This window comes from Cynocephalus volans, chromosome 9, assembly GCF_027409185.1.
Source record: "Cynocephalus volans isolate mCynVol1 chromosome 9, mCynVol1.pri, whole genome shotgun sequence".
NCBI lineage: Eukaryota > Metazoa > Chordata > Mammalia > Dermoptera > Cynocephalidae > Cynocephalus > Cynocephalus volans.
In genome coordinates this window covers 106,716,139-106,735,630 of record NC_084468.1, presented here as the reverse complement: position 1 = coordinate 106,735,630, position 19,492 = coordinate 106,716,139, and the positions used below count along the sequence as shown (strand labels likewise).

The 19,492-nt window shown below is 35.1% G+C and overlaps 2 protein-coding genes across 2 annotated transcripts in view; both read left to right on the top strand.

The window, feature by feature from the left end:
• BBS7 (Bardet-Biedl syndrome 7) overlaps nucleotides 1-11,051 on the top strand; it is a 49,701-nt gene extending 38,650 nt beyond the window's left edge. Inside the window, exons 14-19 of the mRNA XM_063108458.1 lie at nucleotides 3,246-3,385; nucleotides 4,939-5,103; nucleotides 8,482-8,591; nucleotides 8,707-8,810; nucleotides 8,939-9,062; nucleotides 10,890-11,051. Of these exons, the coding sequence (XP_062964528.1) occupies nucleotides 3,246-3,385; nucleotides 4,939-5,103; nucleotides 8,482-8,591; nucleotides 8,707-8,810; nucleotides 8,939-9,062; nucleotides 10,890-11,023 (777 nt within the window). The 3' untranslated portion in view covers nucleotides 11,024-11,051. The remainder of the gene's footprint in view (nucleotides 1-3,245; nucleotides 3,386-4,938; nucleotides 5,104-8,481; nucleotides 8,592-8,706; nucleotides 8,811-8,938; nucleotides 9,063-10,889) is intronic.
• Nucleotides 11,052-13,334: 2,283 nt separating this feature from the next.
• CCNA2 (cyclin A2) lies at nucleotides 13,335-19,103 on the top strand. Its single transcript, XM_063108691.1, has 8 exons — nucleotides 13,335-13,547; nucleotides 14,353-14,596; nucleotides 15,891-16,003; nucleotides 16,153-16,376; nucleotides 17,209-17,416; nucleotides 17,858-17,971; nucleotides 18,536-18,669; nucleotides 19,019-19,103. Exons 1-8 carry the CDS (start codon nucleotides 13,335-13,337, stop codon nucleotides 19,065-19,067), a joined length of 1,299 nt encoding a protein of 432 aa, XP_062964761.1. The 3' UTR covers nucleotides 19,068-19,103.
• Nucleotides 19,104-19,492: the final 389 nt, after the last annotated feature.

Here is a 19,492-nt window from a genome sequence, read left to right as displayed (position 1 = left end):
TTTGTAAATATTTCAATATGTATGTCTGAAAGATAAGTACTCTTTTTTTTAGCATAACTCCAATAGTATTATCACTCCTAAGAAAAAATAACAATAATTCCTCAATATTATCAAGTATTTAGTGTTCAAATTTGACTGATTTTTGTTTTTACAGTTTGTTTAATCCAATCATGGTACAAATAAACTAATTTAGTTATTAAAGTATCTGGGCATTTGCCGTATATATTCTTGTTGTCTGGATTTTGCTGATTGTATTCTAGTGATGTCAATTATCATTATCTATTCTAGAGAAAGACTTTTAAAGTTTTCTTTAGCCATTTAGTAACATAATCATTTTTACAATTAAATATGGAACGTATCACACAAATCTATATTAGTTATTTGTAGTGTGAGATTTTTTAGGTTTGATACACCTATGATCTAAAAGTTAAGGACTGTAGCTTTTTTTTCCTGGTGTTGCTGATGTTTTGAAATTAAAAGTATGTTTTTTTCGAGAGAGGTGCTGTTACACAATAATTCTTTCATATTTGGTTTAGAAAGTTTCAGCTAAATGTAATTTTTTTCTTCCAAATAATTTATTTTTGTCTACATAAGTTTCTTTTCATAATTTTTGAAAGAAATATTGGAAATTGGGATAAATTTATTTCGAAAAGAATATACTTAAGTATATTTTATGGATAAGTGACTTAATTAAATGTTTAAATTTTATATCAATGAGCAAGATTGTTCCAATAAGTTTGAAAGTAGGCTTAACATTTTTTAAAAGCAATGTTCCTTTTTTAAAAATTGGATACAATTTAAAGTTCAGATGAAAAAATAAATGCCTGAAGAGAAAAAAAAAATTATGAAAGAAAATTATGAAAAAGAAGAAAAGGTGGAACTTGTCTTGCCATATGATAAAACATACTGTACAACCACCATAATAAGAAAAATAAGGTTATTTCTAAGCCTAAATAAATAGGCCATGCAATAGTATAGAGTCTAGAAATAGATCCCAGCATATACTTACAGGATTTAATGCATGACATTTCTATTTAGAGAAAAATTATATTAAATCATTATTTCTGTGTAAAAATTGGCGTTGGCACAACTGGCATCCATCTGGAAGAAAATTAAGTGGATTCTTGTGCCATATATAAAAAATAAATAGAGATAAATTAAGTACCTAATTATTTAAAAAAAGAAAATTTGTCTTCCACATAATAAATCAATAAAATATAAAGACAGCCTATAAATTGTTATAAAAAAAAGTCCACTGAATATGGAAATACAAATTGTTAGTCACTTTGAAAAACAGTTAGATTCTCCCAAATGAAGTTTGGGAGAATCTATTCAGCAGCAGTATAATCACAGTAATATACACACAGATGTGTATAAAATTAATTGCATCATTGCCTGTAGAGGCAGCAAAGTAGAAACAAAGTGATTCTTCACTAATGAATGGTAGAATAAAATAGATTTTTATCCATACCATGGAATTTTATACAGCTACTATAAAGAATGAGTTGATCATTACCTGTTACCATTGAGGGAATCTCATGAAAAACACAAAATGCTGATTAAAAATCCCTATATATTTATATGTATTTTTATGTATAACAATATAAATGTGAAGAAAGGTATGAAAAGAAATATACCTATCTGGTACAGCAGGTTATACAAGGGTACTTCAAAAAGTTCATGGAAAGATTAATCGTATTTTTTAATTCTGTTTTTCCACAAACTTTTTGAAGTATCCTCGTACAATATAAGAACAGCATAAGTGGGTTGGGAGTGGGATGATGGTGATAGTAATAGGAGAGGCAAAAATAAGGGAAAAGAATGTGAGTATGAGAAATGAAAGCAAAGATGTCTATAATATAAATAGAATTTATTCAGGTGAAATTATATATTTGTTTTTGTACATATGCATAGGAAGACATATGAAAGGATAACTCCCAAAATAGTAATAATAATCATCTCTGAGTGGTAGAATTTCAGGTGACTTGTTTTTCCTAATTTTTCTTTACTGTTTGAATTTTTAAATAATAAATAGGAGGGCTGGCCAGTTTGGGTGTGGTGTCCTAACACCAGGGTCAAGGGAACCCCGTACTGGCCAGCTGCCAAGAAAAGAAAAAAAAGAATTGTTATATTCATTATTAAAAAATAAAATTTTTTATATAAAAATTGTTATATTCATTACTAAAGCTCTTCTTTTTGTGGAAAAAATTCTGCTGCCAGGGTAAGCTTACCCTTTAAAAAACTCAAAAATGTAGGTTTATCAGATCTATTTTTTTCTTTCCATTATTGTTATTCATTATCTTGATCTTTTCTTATCCTTTTATCTTTCCTTTCTCCCCAGTAAGAGCAATATTTGCAGTGAAACATTTGCAAAAAATCTTGCTTTAAACTTTTATTTATATTTTCCATTTAGGTAAAACATTGATTTTTTTTTTTTCCTTACATGACATGAAAAGTGTGAATTAAACTATCTGTTAAATAAAAGAAGTTACCTTTGTTGTACAAGAGGTACTACAGTCCACCCCATGAATTAGAACAGAGAGGAACTGAAAGAGGGGCAGGAGGGAAAAGCTGGACAGCTTTCCAATTGCTCTTAAATTAGATCATCACTGTTTAGTGAATTATTATTTTCTGTTAAGTGTTTTGAATTCTCAGGATATCCAACTAGCCATATTCAAAATAGTCCTAAAGATTTTGCTAGATATGCCATAATTAGCTTATGGGTATGCTTCTCTGTTTTTACAGATAGTCAAGAATTAAGTTCTTGAAAACATTTTTTTCTGTCAATAGATTTTTATAACAACAGCCACATGCTATAGTACTCTATTTCTGAGAAAATGAAATATACCGTATAAGTTTTAGTTATTTTGAAAATTCACTTATCTGTTCAAAAATGTCTAGATTTCCATCATTTTTGATGTGAATCTTATAAAATATATTACACACTTGTATTTTTAGATGTGATTGAGTATGGAATGGCTTAGGATTGGTAAGTGTAGATAAATCTACTGAAAATATGTGGTAGGGACAATTTATAGATTTATTAATTTTACTATTGACTGCCAAATCTTTTTAATTTTCCTTTATTCTTGGCAAAAAGTAGTTTAATAGAATGTCATTATATCCTTCAAAATAGTGCAGAAGAGATTAAGGCATAAGTACTTGATAACTTGTGTTGAACATTTTAAAGATATGTTTATGTTGCTAATTATTCTTATTTTCTTTTCACTTTCATGGTAAATCAGATTCGCTCAATTGAAGGCCAGTATGGCACACTTCAAGCATATGTGACTCCAAGAATTCAACCTAAAACCTGTCAGGTTCGCCAGTACCACATCAAACCCCTTTCACTCCATCAAAGAACACATGTTATTGATCATGACAGGTAGGACAAAGGAGAGAGCAGTTTATTTTTAGGATATTACACAATTCAGATAAACGTTCTTTTTATATTTATAGTGTAAATTCTGGTAGCTATTTCTACAATTTAAAAATTAGATAAATATTTACAATACTATGGATTTAATATTTCTAATAAATACAAGATTCTTTGTCTTATTTTAGAGGCTGATTTGAGCTGGACTTTCCTGTCTCTCTCATATTACCTTTCTGAGATCATTAGAGTAGCGTTTCTCTTTCTCAGACACCTATGTGAGCAAATACTGTTTAGCATGTAGATTGTAGAGTAGTTCTCTGTGAATAAGATGTCATTGTATTAGCATTAAACATTATATTTCCTTTCTGTTTCTGTTTGGTTGTGAGAGTCGCTTTTATTTCTCACTTCCATTTCAATTTAAGCTTTCTCCTGTTTGTAGTTTTTCAGGATGAGAGGACATGGGCTTAGATGAAAGAGAAGGGAAAGAGATGAACAATTATTGAATACCTTCTCTGTGCCATGTACTGTCGTAGGTGCTTATGTATTATCATTTAATTCTTACAGCAAGACTGATACTAATGCCTCCATTTTACAAATGAGAAAGAGACTCAGAAAAGTAACTTGCTAATAAAGAACCAGTTATGATTTGAGGCCTAAGGAAGATTTTGGAAAATATTGAAGAGAATAGACTCTTTTTGGGGGTGTCTTCCTGCTTAAAAGTTAAAGTTGCATTCATGGAGGCAGCATGGTGAAAGAACAGCAAACTGGGAATCAAGAGACTTGGATAAGAATCTGTTCCTATGTGACTTTGGGGAAATTTATTTCTCCAGATTTTAGTTTTCTCATCTGTAAATGAGGCTATTGGTCTGGATGATCTCAAATGTTCCTTCTGGCTTTTAGATTTCTGAATTCTGTATCCTGTTAAAGGCCCTTCTGAATTTTTTTATTCCATAAACTTTGCATTTTCTTAACTTTGTGATTATCCATTTGATTTATTTTAAATTTATTTGATTTATTTTACACCTTTTTTTCCCTTGTTACTCTATTGTGTGCTTTTGTAAGACAGAAAATACTATCCTATATCCCTGCAAAATAGAAGGTATTTTTCTCTAACTTAGCACAAAGCTAGTAAATAATAGAGCAAGGTTTCAAATCTGTGCCTCTCTTACTTAAAAGCCCAATTCTTTCCCTTCACATTATGCTGATTCTTTCCCTTAGGAGATTCTTGTGTAAGTATGTTTTGTAGTTAACATAGTAGAAATACTAGATGAAGTTTTAAAAAATGAAATCTACCTGAGTAAACTGAATTTTATTTATAAAGCATGTTATAATGAAAAAAAGCTATTTGTATCACTTAACTGAATATCAAGACACCTAGCACAAGTGCAGTTACAGACAAACATTCAAATTTTTTTCATGAAATTGAAATGTTCATTATTTGATCTGTAAAATTAATCTGGGAAAAATTATTTTATATATTTGTTAAGCTACTCTTGCAAAATTCTGCTTGTTAATGTGTAAGTATAACACTTCCACTTATTGCCTCTAATATTAAATTACAGACCCATGAATACACTGACTCTAACAGGCCAGTTCAGTTTTGCTGAAGTTCACTCCTGGGTGGTTTTTTGCCTGCCTGAAGTTCCTGAAAAACCTCCAGCAGGAGAAAGTGTTACATTTTACTTCCAGAACACCTTCCTGGATACACAACTTGAAAGTATCTACAGGTAAATCAAACTTATTACTGGTTCATAAGTGTTATTTTATAAAATGGAGCGTATAAGTTTTTATTTGTTTTAGCAGGAATAATTTGCAAATAATATGATTGAAATCCGTACTGCTCAGGAGAATCTATTGAAAAACAAGTATAGGGCCGAGCCTGTGGTGCACTCGGGAGAGTGCGGCGCTGGGAGCGCAGCGACGCTCCCGCCGTGGGTTCGGATCCTATATAGGAATGGCTGGTGCACTCACTGGCTGAGTGCCGGTCACGAAAAAGACAGACCAAAAAAAAAAAAAAGAGAGAGAGAGAAAAACAAGTATAATTAATGAGTTTAGAGAATGATTTGAGTAAAGATGAATATGCAAAGATCAATACCTTTCCTAAATTCCCAGCAATAGTAATAACCGGTTAGAAAATAAATTGTTTAAACACCAAGTAACAGTAACAATAACAAAGTAGCAGTAACAATAACAAAATATCCATGTAAAATCTGTAGGAATATTCTTAATTAGAAATATGCAGAACTTACGTGAAAAAAACTATAAAATTTTATTGACATGAGACTTGATTAAATGTAGTAATATATTCTATAGTCATCAATATGAAGGCATTGTAAAGATGGCAGCCCTTCCCAAATTGATTTGAATATTTATTCTAGTTGCAGTAAAGATTCCAGTTGAACTTCTTTATGCAAAAACATGAAATGGCTTAGAACTTTGGGGCTCAGAACATGCAGGCTTTTTGAAGCTATAATGTTATAGGGTGGAGATCATTATATTTTTTACCTTCTTCTCAAGCTCCTAGTAGCACTCCTGCCCACCTTCACTGTCACTTTTCACTCTTCTCCCATAAGCTCCCATAATTTCTTTCATTTTCTCAGTATAGTAGAGGCTAAACTTTTCCTTCTCTTTTTACCTATCTCTCAATGTGAAATGGCCTACTTCTTGGGCAAGGCTAATTTCTCTACATGTGCTCTTTGAACTTAGACCCTCCTGCTTTTTCAAGGTCTTTACATTTTCATTCTTTCTCACATCTGTAGGTTGTTTTTGTTTGTTTTGGGGGTTTTTTTTGCTTTGTTTGTTTGAGAGAGAGATCTTTTCTTCTCTCTGCTTCTGCTCCTGAGCAGATAATTGAGGTGTTCTACTTCCTGCTTCCTAGTTCAGTCTTTATTATGCTAAGTTCTGGAAACAGCAGTGAACACATAATTTTACCTCAGAATGCAACTTTTTGGGACCAAGAACTCTTCAGAAATCTAATGGGTTTTAGCATCAGTTCTATGGAGGTGTTCCACTGTACCCTCCAGGGAAGCTTATCTGTCTAAATCTGTAATAATTACTCCTGTTGTGAAGTGCCACAGTTAGCCTAATATTTGAATCACAGCAGATAATTCAACATGTGCCTAGCATATTATGTATTTTTACCCATGCTCTTTACCATTCTGTCTCTTTAAATATTCTCTTTAACAGTCAAAACTCTGTTTATCCTTCAAGGCCTAACTTAATCGCTACATTTTTGAAGCCTTCCTTGATTCCCTCTGCTGTTCCCATAGCATTTTGTCCTTACCTGTCTTTGGTATTTGTTATTTGCTTGAAGTATATGATAATTTTTATGTAAGCTTGTCTCATGGGCAGTCTATTTTTAATTATCTTTGTATGTATCCTCCAAGTACCTAACACACGGCTTTACACAAAGTAGGTGCTCAATAATTGTTTTTCGGGTACCTGAATAAAATACATGTATATGGCAGTAGTATAGAAGCATGTGCTTTGAAGACAGACATACGTAGGTTTGAATCTTGGCTCTGTGACTCACAAGCTATGTGACCTTAGCTGGTTACTTAACTCTCTAAGCTTCAGTTTTCTCTTACAAAAAATGGAAGTAATAGCACTTACTTCATTGAATTTGTTGTGATGATTAAAAGAAGATAAACCATGTGAGTCATTCCACAGTGCCTGGCACTGTGTGTTTGCTAAATATATCTTCTGTTAAGATTAAAGACCAGTGAAAATGTCATGATTACTAAATTACTAAAACATAATTGGGATCAAAATAGTATGGGTGTATTATTTATCTTTCTAGAAAAAACAATTAGCATTTGCCTACAGCTAGTCAATATAAAAAAATTTTTTTTTTTTTGGCAGCTGGCCAGTATGCAGATCTGAATCTTGGTGTTTTTTTTTTTTTGTTTGTTTGTTTTTTTTTTTTAAGGTGACCGGTAAGGGGATCTTAGCCCTTGACTTGGTGTTGTCAGCACCACGCTCAGCCAGTGAGCGAACCGGCCATCCGTATATGGGATCCGAACCCGGGGCCTTGGTGTTATCAGCACCGCACTCTCCCGAGTGAGCCACGGGCCGGCCCCTGAATCTTGGTGTTTTAACACTGCTCTCTAACCAACTGAACTAACCAGCCAGCCTAATTAGGAAAATTTTGGTCATCATAAAAAAACCAAATGCAAGCAGGCTTAACCAAATAAAAGGAATTTATGAGCTCACATAACTTAAAAGACTAGCAGTAATCTGATTCAGGTACAACTGGATTAGTGGCTTATCTGAAACCACCAAGACTTTATCCCTTTCCATTGCTCAGTTCTACTTTTGTCTTTACTTGGCTTTACCATGTAGTGGCATAGTGGTGACTAACAGCTCCTGGAATCCAGCCTTCTATCTTTTCAGCTGCCATAGAGCCTCTTTCCCACTAGTTCTAGTAAAAGTCCCAAGACTGAATATCATTGTCTAGCCATGAACCACTGTAGTTGGGGGTATGGAATGTACTGTTAAATGTTTCCTCCTGAAGTCCTAGAAATGGATTGAAGCCATTGCTACTGAAACTGTGTGGACGGAGAATGGGGAGAGAGAGAAAGAGAGAAGGGATGGTTCCTTAAAGGAGAACAAGGGTCCTGTGGCCATAAGCAGTGGCAGTGGATGCTGGGCATGGAAAAACAGCAGATGTCACTCTTTTGGGTTTGTTATCAGATGTCTTTCAAGGTTGAAGCTGTAATTTGTGTGATTACATCAAAGGAAAACATACTTATTATAAAGTAAGCCATTCTAAATGCATTTTATACGTAAGAGGTTATCTATTGGAAATATTATTAATGGGAGTGAAGAAAAGGGTTACATTAAATGAATTACTTATATAAATTGTCATATCTTTGACAGGCATATATCTAGCATCTTTTGTTTAATTTTACGAATATGTTCAGAAGCTGAATTAATGTAATAGTAAAGGATTACATGTTTAAAGGTGCTTCATTTTAATAAAATATGTTTACAAAGAAATCTAAAATCAAATGAAATCTAAACACTAAGTAGTAGTCACAAAATATGTATTTACTGGCCCACTTCCTTCTACAACTCTTCTTTTAAAAAATATATTAATTTTATAGAAAAGGAGAAGGAGTTTTTAAATCTGACAACATTTCTACTATATCTATCCTAAAAGATGTGCTTTCCAAGGAAGCTACAAAAAGGAAAATTAACCTCAACATAGCATACGGTAAAAAAAAAAAAAGAAAACTTTTACTCATTCTTTCTGATTTTTGTTGTTGTTATAATAATAATGTTTCTCATCAAAGTGACTTCTCTAATTGTTCCTGACCAACTCCTTCTAGAGATAAATGAAATATCAGTCAAACACACTTTAAAGCTAATCCATCCAAAGCTGGAATATCAGTTGCTTTTGGCTAAGAAAGTGCAGTTAATTGATGCTTTAAAAGTAAGTATATATGTCATCGACTCATCATAATTACTTTAAGTAATGGGATTTCTAAAATTATAAACATTGAATGTTACACTGGATTAATTTTTGAACATTAAGTGCTTCTGTTTTTAATTTTAAATAAGGAATTGCAGGTTCATGAGGGAAATACAGACTTTCTGATACCAGAATATCGCTGTATTCTAGAAGAGGCAGATCACCTACAGGAAGAATACAAAAAGCAATCTGCGCACCTGGACAGACTCTATGGTCAGTGGACTATCCTACAATACCTAGCCATATGTCTTTTCAACTGGCTATTTGCCAAGGATCATGTGAGAGAAGCTGGGCAGAAAGAGGCAAAGATTACAGGCAATCATGAGCCAGTGACAACCAATTTATTGCACAGAATATTTCTGTATTTTGTCAAGCCAGTTTTAATATTTAATATTTTTACTCACTAAAATACAAGTGAAAATTAAGTGAAACAAGTGTACTGCAATGAATTTATATATATGAAGAAACATGGTGTAAAATGAATATAACTTATAGAGCCCTAGATAGACTATATATCACACAAATAATTTTCAGGTTTTGTTGCTTTTGTGAAATATAAAAATGCAGCATTTAATATTTTTTAGGCAAAATTTAATAAGGGATATATGTGCTGTGTACAGTTCAAAACTCATTTTGCTTTGGTGGTGAGAAGTTGGGTGTTTCACAAATTGTACTGAAAGAAAGAAAGAGCAAGGGAAGGGAGAGGATGGAAGAGAAAAAGAAGGAAAGAAGGAGCAGCTTAAGAAAAACAATTTTGTTAGTGACCTTTGCATAAGACCTTTTGTACATAGCACACTATTTTTTTATACCATCTTCATAATCAGGTGGGATCTTTAATCCTTACAACAGCTCTTCAAGGTAGATGGTGTTATCTTCATTTTTTTATATTCTTTAACCAAAATCTGAGACTGAAGGAATTTGTTGCCACATAGCTATGAGTGGCAGAGCCTGCATTACAACCTTCTCACCCCAAAATGCATACTTTTAACACTATGCCAAGTCTTCATGGTCACTCTATAGCCCATTGTTATCATCAATCCACATTGATCCGTAAGCTTGCCTATTGAATTTCTTATTACATACCCAGGGACTTTCTCACAAACAGTAACAATAATATCTAATATCTTAATGTTTACTATATGGCAAACACATGATCTGTTTTCTCCTTATAATAACTTAGAAGGTCAGTGGTGCAGATCTTTCATTTCTTATCACTGATTTCAAAATCCAGAAAGCTTTGAAAACCAAAACATTTTTCATAAATCATTTGGTAGCAAAATCTGACTTAATCTGAATTAATTTAATGACAAAACCTGACTTAAACTGACGTGGGGTTATATATAATCTTTTTTATTCCACATAGTGCAAATATTCATCCATATATTTTGTTGTAGAAATATTACTATGTTTTGTTATTGGATGCTGCCACTCAGTCCCCTTGGGTTAATACCATATATAGTATATTCATTTTATTACCTTCCTAAAATCTGAAAAATTCTGAAATAAATCTTGCATCAAAGGATTTGTATAAAGGACTGACAGCTTGAGCTATTCCTATTTTACATATGAGAAAATGCAAAGGTGATATAATTTGCCCAGATCTTTGAACCTGGAACTATTTACCTTCAAGTGAAACCACAAGAGTGGTCAACATATAGGTGGAATATTTTAATTCAGATTAAGCCATTAAGAATAGAATCTGCCTGCACTATGTCAAAATGATCTGCTTAGTAGGAAAAATAAACCACTTGTGATGTTATATGAGTATGTATCAGTAGCAGTTCAACAATGGCCAGCAGTTGACTGTCTGATTTTATAGCTTGTAACCAATCATTAAGAGGGTTATTAGCCAAATGATTTATATCTTGAAACTTAAAATTCCTCCCAAATAAATATACTTTTTAAACATCAACTCTTTTAGGTTTGTGTATGTTAAATAATGGAATTAAGGTGCTTGGAAATAGATTACTCACTTTCATTAAATATTGTATCATTAAATAGAACTAATCAATGACAGGAAATTAACATTTTTCTTTATAGGCATGATCACCGATCTTTTCATAGATAAATTTAAGTTCAAAGGCACCAATGTAAAAACCAAAGTACCTCTTCTACTGGAGATTCTGGACAGTTATGACCAAAATGCATTGATTGCTTTCTTTGATGCGGCTTGAGATATAAACAAGGTAAAGTCCCAAAGAAGTGGTCTGTTTAAATGAAAAATGTTAAAACAGACTTACAAGCTGACTGTACATACTTTTATTTCAAATGCTTTTTAATATCATCTAAAAACATTTGAGATATAATGTTTTTTTTTTTTTAGCAATGGAGCTTTTTAAAAATAAAGAGAATTTTTATTTTTCAAACACGCATGATAAGGTTTTTGGGGGTTTTTTTGTTTGTTTGTTTGTTTTTTTCTGGTGGCTGGCCAGTCCAGGGATCAAGTCCTGGACCTTGGTGTTATTAGCACCACACTCTAACCAACTGAGTAACCTGCCAGCCCTTATATAAGAGATTTTAATGAATTTTTGGCAAGTGGGTGTTTTAATTTTTAAATTGAGAAATAATATTTGAAAAATAAAAATATACCAAATGTTTTAGAAAGTATACACACACATTAATGTGTATGCTGCTTTACAAGTTTCAAAGTGTATTTTTATATATTACCTTATTTGATCCTAACAACGATTTTATAAGTTTGTCATATCGTATAAGAAAACTGATTCTCAGTGAGGTTATGTGATTTAAAGGACATCCAAGTATTTTATAGAGCTGGTACCAGAACCAAAGTTCTGGTATCTGATTTGTGTCCTGGTTATTGTGTATGTCGTCATCCAGTTATTTTTTCTAGGAGTTGGGATTGATTTGCAACCGATTTCTCTTTTGCTTGGTATAATGTTTAATGACTCTGCTGCAGTTTGTGAAATGCTTGACTTGGCTCTGTGATGTAAATCATGGCCAGGAAAATAAGCAGAGCTTTCACAGAATGGGGGGATCTTAACTTGCTGTGCTGTAACCAGTCAAGCTATACAAGTACACTACAGGTGAAGAGTGCAGAAATAGTGATGATTTCTTACAATTTCCTGCTCTGGTATCCACTAATCTTCTTTTGATAATATATGGAAATTCTTTTCATTAATATTTACTCATTTCAAAGGAATATTGTATTTAAAGGTTTTAAAATAGCATAAATATAAGGGAAGATAGCTATTCTTTATGTTTCAAGAAGGGCAGACATGAATTTTTCAGAAAACAATGCTTCTTAATTATATACCATTCTATTTATTAGTTATGCACAAGTCTTGTATAATAAATGTAAAAATTTGTTAAAGGCACATATAGTTGATAATTTTATTTTAATAAGGTTATTGTTTTTACTCTATTTAAACAAACTTTATTTCTAAATGGAACATATAATTATATCTAGGTCACTAGAATTTCACTGTGTTCCCTTTGTTGGCTGCCCCAGCTTGGGGGAAATAGATAAAAATTGATGACTGTCTATTTGAATTTCTTGTTATACATTATTTGTTATATATTCAACAGTAGTTCAAGAGGCATCTTAATTGCGTCTTCATTAGGAAAAATAAAAGCATAAGACAACTTCTGCCTGTGAATAGCAGCTAAATGGTAAGATGACATTATAGTCTGCCAGTTGAGTATTAACTATGTGAGCAGAGTGTTAAATGATTTTTCCACATTATTTAATCCTAATAACAACCGTACGACGTATAGATATTATTACTCCCAATTAACAGGTAAGAAAACAGAGAATAGGAAATACTGAATAAACTTGGCCAAGGCCAGTGAGGGCCAAGGCAGATTTTAGGCTTTGGGAAACAAGCCCGTCAAGTTAACTAGAGGTCCCAGGGCTAAAGGCTGGGGTGGCCTACTAATAGTTTTGTTAAAGTTCAATTACGTTTTCCTAAAAGATTTAAGAGACCACCCTTGCCCGGAGCCTGGGTATCGCCTGATGGCTCAGCTTAAAGTCACCAGAAGCTCAGGCCCCTTATGCCCCTACCCCTCAACCGGGCGCAGGCGTTTTTTTTCTACCGCCGCAGTTCGACATTTCTCCGCTCCACCCCTGCTCAGTTTCCCTTTCCGGCTGCCTTCACTCGCCTGCGACCCTGTCGCCTTCAGTGACGTCACGAGCTTCGGCCTCTCCCATTGGCCTATTTCAATAGTCGCGGGATACTTGAACTGCATGAACAGCCGCCGCTCCGGCGGGCTGCTCGGTACACCTCGGGGGCATCTTTGGTCCTCCACGCCGGCAGTGCCTACCTGCAGCTTTCACGGCCCCTCGCTCCTACGGGGTCCCGAGCTGGGTGAACGGGCTGGAGGGCGGGCGGGCACGCTGGCCCGAGCTGCAGCGGGCGACTACGGCTGGAGAGTTCCTCGGCGGGGTTGGCGGGACCGGTCGGCGGGGCGTAGTGCACGCTGCTTGGCGCCGCAGGCTGATCCCGCCGTACGCCCCTGGGAGCAGTGATGTTGGGCAGCTCCGCACCGGGGCCTGCGGCCCGCGAGGCGGGCTCGGCACCGCTAACGCTGCAGCAGACGGCGCTCCAAGAGGACCAGGAGAACATCAACCCGGAGAAGGCGGCGCCTGCCCAGCAGCCGCGGACCCGGGCCGCCCTGGCTGTACTGAAGGCCGGGAACACGCGGGGTCCAGCACCGCAGCAGAAGCCCAAGACGCGACGGGTAAAGGGATGCCATATATCTGCAGGCGGGTGGGCCGAGAGGGAGAGAGTACGGGCTTACAGCCAGAGCGGGGAGAAAGGATTCTTTGGGCGTTTTATGAGGGGCTCCGATTTGGAGTCGACCTTGGTCCCTGGTTTTCTGGAGTATGGGATGCCACAGTAGTGGTTTCTCCCTTTATTTTTAGCATTACGACGCCCGCTAACTATGTGCTTATGCTGCCTGTCTGCTCTCTATTGGAAGCATCTTCCTATAGATAATGGGGTCAAACTAAGCCCTACAACATGAGTGTCGTCTTTGTCCAGTTTCGTGCCTCTCTCTCCACTTTTAAACCCCAGGCACTGCTCTGGGACCAGCATCCCCTTCCTCCTCATCATTTAGTTAAGAGATCACCTCTACTTTAGGAAAGGGTAAACAAAGTATCTTACTTTTGATAAATTCCGCCATTTTAGCTGAATTTGCTCTTTTGCTCCACCCTGGGGCAACAGTGGTGAACCAACACTTTTTTGCCATCTCTTTCCTAAACTTGTCATCTATTGGCCTGCCATCCCACTCTTCTAGCGGCTTCAGTTTTGCTTACCTCTACTTAGTATTGACTTTTTACAGCCTTTGTAGGAATGTCTTTGACAAAGTGGAACATCTCTTCTGTCTCTGACTACTCAAACTATTCTTTGACTGGACTTTGCCTCGGAAAGTTTAATTTTCCTGATAGAGTATTTGGGAGAAAAAGCAGACTATGAGACCCATAAGGGGAAGAAGGTAAAATTCCATTTAATAGGTTCAAAGCCAGTTATTAATTTCTTTTTAGGTTGCACCTCTTAAGGATCTCCCTATAAATGATGAGCATGTCGTTGTTCCTCCTTGGAAAGCAAACAATAAACAGCCTACATTCACCATTCATGTGGATGAAACAGAAGAAAAAACTCAAAAGGAGCCAACTGAATCTCAAAAAACAGAACATGAAGATGTCCTGGCTTTTAATTCAGCTATTACTTTACCTGGACCAAGAAAACCACTGGTACCTCTTGATTATCCAATGGATGGTAGTTTTGGTAAGTCTTAAAGAAAATCCGTATTGAATTAAGGTAATTATAATTATTAGATTGGCTTAATGATATTTTGCATTTTAAGACACTGTCTTACCTGATCATTTTGACATAGTGAGTTAGGTTTAATGTTAACAAGCTTAGAAAGGGTACAACTTATCTCAGATCTCATGGCTAACACCTGACCTAGTGACACACAAAAAGACAAAATCCTATTCCAGTGCTCCTTCAGGTACAATGCCAATCACAGTAATTTAATCAGATGATGAACATTTATTTTAATCTGACCCTATAAATGTTTGCTTGGTTGGGAGAATAGATTTCAGTTGCATTTATAAGACTCACTACTTACATATCACTTCAGAGAGTGGTATTTGAGGACACACTCTTAAATATTGTGGTATCTAATATCTCTTCCAGCTTTAAAATTTTGTTTCTATAAAATCAGTCTGGGTGACCATCTGATACCAGAAAGTGTCACTGTCCTCCCACAAGTCAGTAATTGTACCACAGTTGTGTGCCCTTACCCATATGTAAAGTAGCGTAGCTGCTATAGCTAGCTCTGCCTATAGATAGTGCTGTTTCTTTACCATAGGGCTACTGAGTCACGAAATCCAATCTTGCTTTAGTTTTAGTTTATTGATTAGAGGTGGGAGGGTAAGCATGAAAGTCCTTTGGAAATAATAATTTTGTGTTTTTATTCAAATTTTGCAACAAGTTTTTAACCTTAAGGTGATCTCTGAAGTGAAAAGAATAATGGATGATATACTCTGCCTCAAAAGATAATTTAAATTACAAAAAACGAACTGCTTATTGATTACAGTGTCAATCTGCTTGAACCTGTAACAAACCTAATTACCTCATGAACACTTGTTAATGGAAATCATTTAACTCTGATTCTAGCTATTGCCTAATTGTGCTTTGAATATGTCAGACTCTGGGGTCTATAGTCTCTCTTAAGGCAAATCTTAGATATTATCTCAAAACTTGGATTCTAAGTGCTCTGTCCTAACTGAACCACCATGCCATCTGCTCTTTTATATCATAGAAGATGAATGATACTTTGAGATAATACTCAATCCTCATTTTCCTGATAGTGGCCTAGCAATATTTCTTTTTCTCATTAATTAACAGACAACAAAACCAGAGTAAAATATCCTATGTACTTTGTCATGAGAAGCCCTTTTTAGTTGGACAAAATTAATGCTTTGGTAGTATGAGATTTCTTATAAGGGTGGTCATTTTTAGTTAAATAGAGAATTAAGCAATTAATTTAATCATATATTTTGAACTGTCCCAGAGTCACCACATAATATGGACATGTCAATTGTATTAGAAGATGAAAAGCCAGTGAGTGTTAATGAAGTACCGGACTACCATGAGGATATTCACACATACCTTAGGGAAATGGAGGTAAAGGCTCTCTGAATCCATTTTGTATACTGCATTAAGTGTGGCTAAATGAAATTGAGAGGATAATGTTTAAGTTTTTTAACTACTAGTGAATTACTATAATTCTATACTTTTGCAATTTTAACACTACTAAATAACTTTCTCAACAGGTTAAATGTAAACCTAAAGTGGGTTACATGAAGAAACAGCCAGACATCACTAACAGTATGAGGGCTATCTTGGTGGACTGGTTAGTTGAAGTAGGAGAAGAATATAAACTGCAGAATGAGACACTGCATTTGGCTGTGAACTACATTGATAGGTTCCTTTCTTCAATGTCTGTGCTAAGAGGAAAGCTTCAGCTTGTGGGCACTGCTGCTATGCTGTTAGCCTCGTAAGTCCAACTTGGATTGTTTTTGGAGGGGTGGGAGAGGGCAGCTGACCAATTCAGGGATCAAACCCTGGATCTTGGTGTTATCAGCACCACATTCTAACCGACTGAGCTAACCGGCCAGCCCCCAACTTGGTTTATTTGATTAAAAGTGATCACTACCTTTTGTATAGGGATGAATTTGTGGGTTTTTTTTAACTGTGACACTTTAACATACTACACAAAGCAGAGTCAGTGACTACTTTAGGGATAGCATTATGACAGGGGATGAGGAGAGTGGAGGAGGATGAAACTGTTTTCTAATTGAGAGCATTAATTTTCCCAGATCTGGATTCCAGGGTTCCTTGAATGAAAATGGAGACTGGCTACATTTTAGAAAACAGGGACTAGATTACAAAGTTTAAAAATGTGGTTCCTTCCATAATAAAGTGCTTTCTGGCATGTAAGCAGTGTCTTATCTTCTCTCCATTAAGACATTAAAGCTAAGTTTGAAAACAAAAACAAAATATTTATTTTCCTAAGACTTGTATTTCCTGAATGTTCAGCTGCTTGATGAACTCTGGCGTTGTTCCTACCTTAGAAAATCTCGTGCCTCTCATTTGTTTCCCTGGGAGAAATATCTCAGAAGTCATTATTGACTTGGGCCTTTTAATGAGCAATTAGCTATCCAGTCTCCACTAGAAATGATGTTAGGTATTAGTGGAAATGCAGGTGGGTGGAGAGCATGGGTCTTGGATTCATTCCATATATTCTGCTAATGGTATTTCAGAATTGGAATAAGGAAACTTCCTTCTCTTTTAGAAGGACTGATTACATAAAACTCTTTTCATTGTAGAAAGTTTGAAGAAATTTACCCCCCAGAAGTAGCAGAGTTTGTGTACATTACAGATGATACCTATACTAAGAAACAAGTTCTAAGAATGGAGCATCTGGTTTTGAAAGTCCTTACTTTTGATTTAGCTGCACCAACAGTAAATCAGTTTCTTACACAATACTTTCTGCACCAGCAGCCTGCCAACTGCAAAGTTGAAAGCTTAGCAATGGTAAGTCACTTTCATTTTGTTGAATGGAAATTCTTAGGTAATAATTAAGGGCAAGCCCTAGTTTTATTGTACAGTTTTGGTGAAGAGATGTAGTACTCCAGGGACAGATTAATGCTGCAATCTGGAAAAAAGCCTACCACTGGCAAAGGATAATAATACCGGGAAAGCACTGGGAGTAGTGGTATGCGGATAAAGTGTTGGGAGAGATAGCTTTGTGTTTTTGTTTTTTTTTTTTAAGTTACCAAAGGAGGAAAAATACAGGGTGAGAGTGGAGCAAAACACTAATAAGACGGTGAATATGTTTAAAGATGAGGCCATGGAATATTTTTTCCAGAGCTGCTACAGAGCCAATATCAAAGACAGGAAAAACTTAGGTCAGAAGGTGAGAATTTGAAGTTTGAATTCTAGAGCTCTTATAATGATAAGTACTTTTCATTCCAGTTTTTGGGAGAATTAAGTTTGATAGACGCTGATCCATACCTAAAGTATTTGCCATCAGTTATTGCTGGAGCGGCCTTTCACTTAGCACTCTACACAGTAACAGGACAAAGCTGGGTATGTATTACATTGTCTATACACATTTATCTTGTTATTGAAATGCTTGTGCCAAGTAAGTTAAATAATTGTGTAGAACTGATGGTTGCCTAAATGTTCTTACGTGGAAAAACTGTTCTAATACATGTATTATTTAAGGAATCTTGCATGTTGAATAACATCTGTTAAGTAGAAAGCTTAGTTGTAACTTGGATTTAAGGTGTGCTTAAAGAAGTCAGGCCACATGACCTGCTGCTGGCAGGGAAAGTAGTAAAAATGGATCAAAGTCAGAATAAAAGAAATGGAATAATGGCCTGAGAACATCAGAGGTGTTGAAGATTAGTACTGACAGTTAATATAACTTAAGCTTAATACCAGCTATTAACTTGTATCTGTCATCAGAGGTGTTGAAAATTAGTACTGACAGTTAATATAACTTAAGCTTAATACCAGCTATTAACTTGTATCTGTCATCAGAGGTGTTGAAGATTAGTACTGACAGTTAATATAACTTAAGCTTAATACCAGCTATTAACTTGTATCTGTTAGAAGAAACTCAGTGGCTCTCTTCTCTCTTCTCTATAGCCTAAATCGTTAATACATAAGACTGGATATACCCTGGAAAGTCTTAAGCCTTGTCTCATGGACCTTCACCAGACCTACCTCAAAGCACCACAGCATGCACAACAGTCAATAAGAGAAAAGTACAAAAGTTCAAAGTAAGAATTAACTTGAATAGATCTTGCTTTTCCAGAATATGTTCAGAGGTCTTTGACATTTTTTCTTTATTAAAGGACATACTAATCTGCCACAGCTCCTTAAGAAGCTGTTCTCTTAATAGGTACTATGTTTGGAGAAGGTTGTAGTTAATGTTTTCTATTCTGTATCTGGGGGAGAAGAGAGTGGGAGGACGGGGGCATGCATGCATGTTTTGGGAACCAGACAATGATTCTAAAACCATCAACACAATCAGATAGATAGAAATATCATTTTTGAGTTCCTGGTACATGTTTTATCCCATGACCCAATGAATGTTTACTAAAAATGATATTTTTTTCTACTTAACAGGTATCATGGTGTTTCTCTCCTCAACCCACCAGAGACACTAAATGTGTAACAATAAAAGACTGCCTTTGTTTTCTAAGATATAAATCACTCAAAGTATATGGTGTACATACAGCTTTTATCTTAGGTTTTAATTTTACAATCATTTCTGAATATAGAAGTTATGGCCAAGTACAAATTATGGTATCTATTACTTATTAAATGGTTTTAATTTGTATATCTTTTGTACATGTATCTATCTTAAACATGTGGCTAATTTTAAATGTTTATTAAAGCATTAATGAGGCCAGCTGTCAGGATAATAATTAATAAATTGATTTGGAAAACTGTTTGTAAGTCAAATTTAATTAAAGGTAAAAGTCTGACTTCTTGAGGATTTCACTTAGAAAAGTTAACTAGGTTTACTGTACAATGGAGAGTAAGGGAAGCCTGCCCCTAAAATTAGTTTTAGGAAAACAAATTCTGACATTTTTTTTT

What these genes read in the sequence shown, in the direction of transcription:
- CCNA2 (XM_063108691.1), top strand. Translation starts at nt 13,335, where the DNA reads ATGTTGGGCAGCTCCGCACCGGGGCCTGCGGCCCGCGAGGCGGGCTCG. An exon ending in AGAAGCCCAAGACGCGACGG is followed by an intron (nt 13,548 to 14,352) that starts GTAAAGGGATGC and finishes ATTTCTTTTTAG; the next exon opens with GTTGCACCTCTTAAGGATCT. An exon ending in GAAAAGTACAAAAGTTCAAA is followed by an intron (nt 18,670 to 19,018) that starts GTAAGAATTAAC and finishes TCTACTTAACAG; the next exon opens with GTATCATGGTGTTTCTCTCC.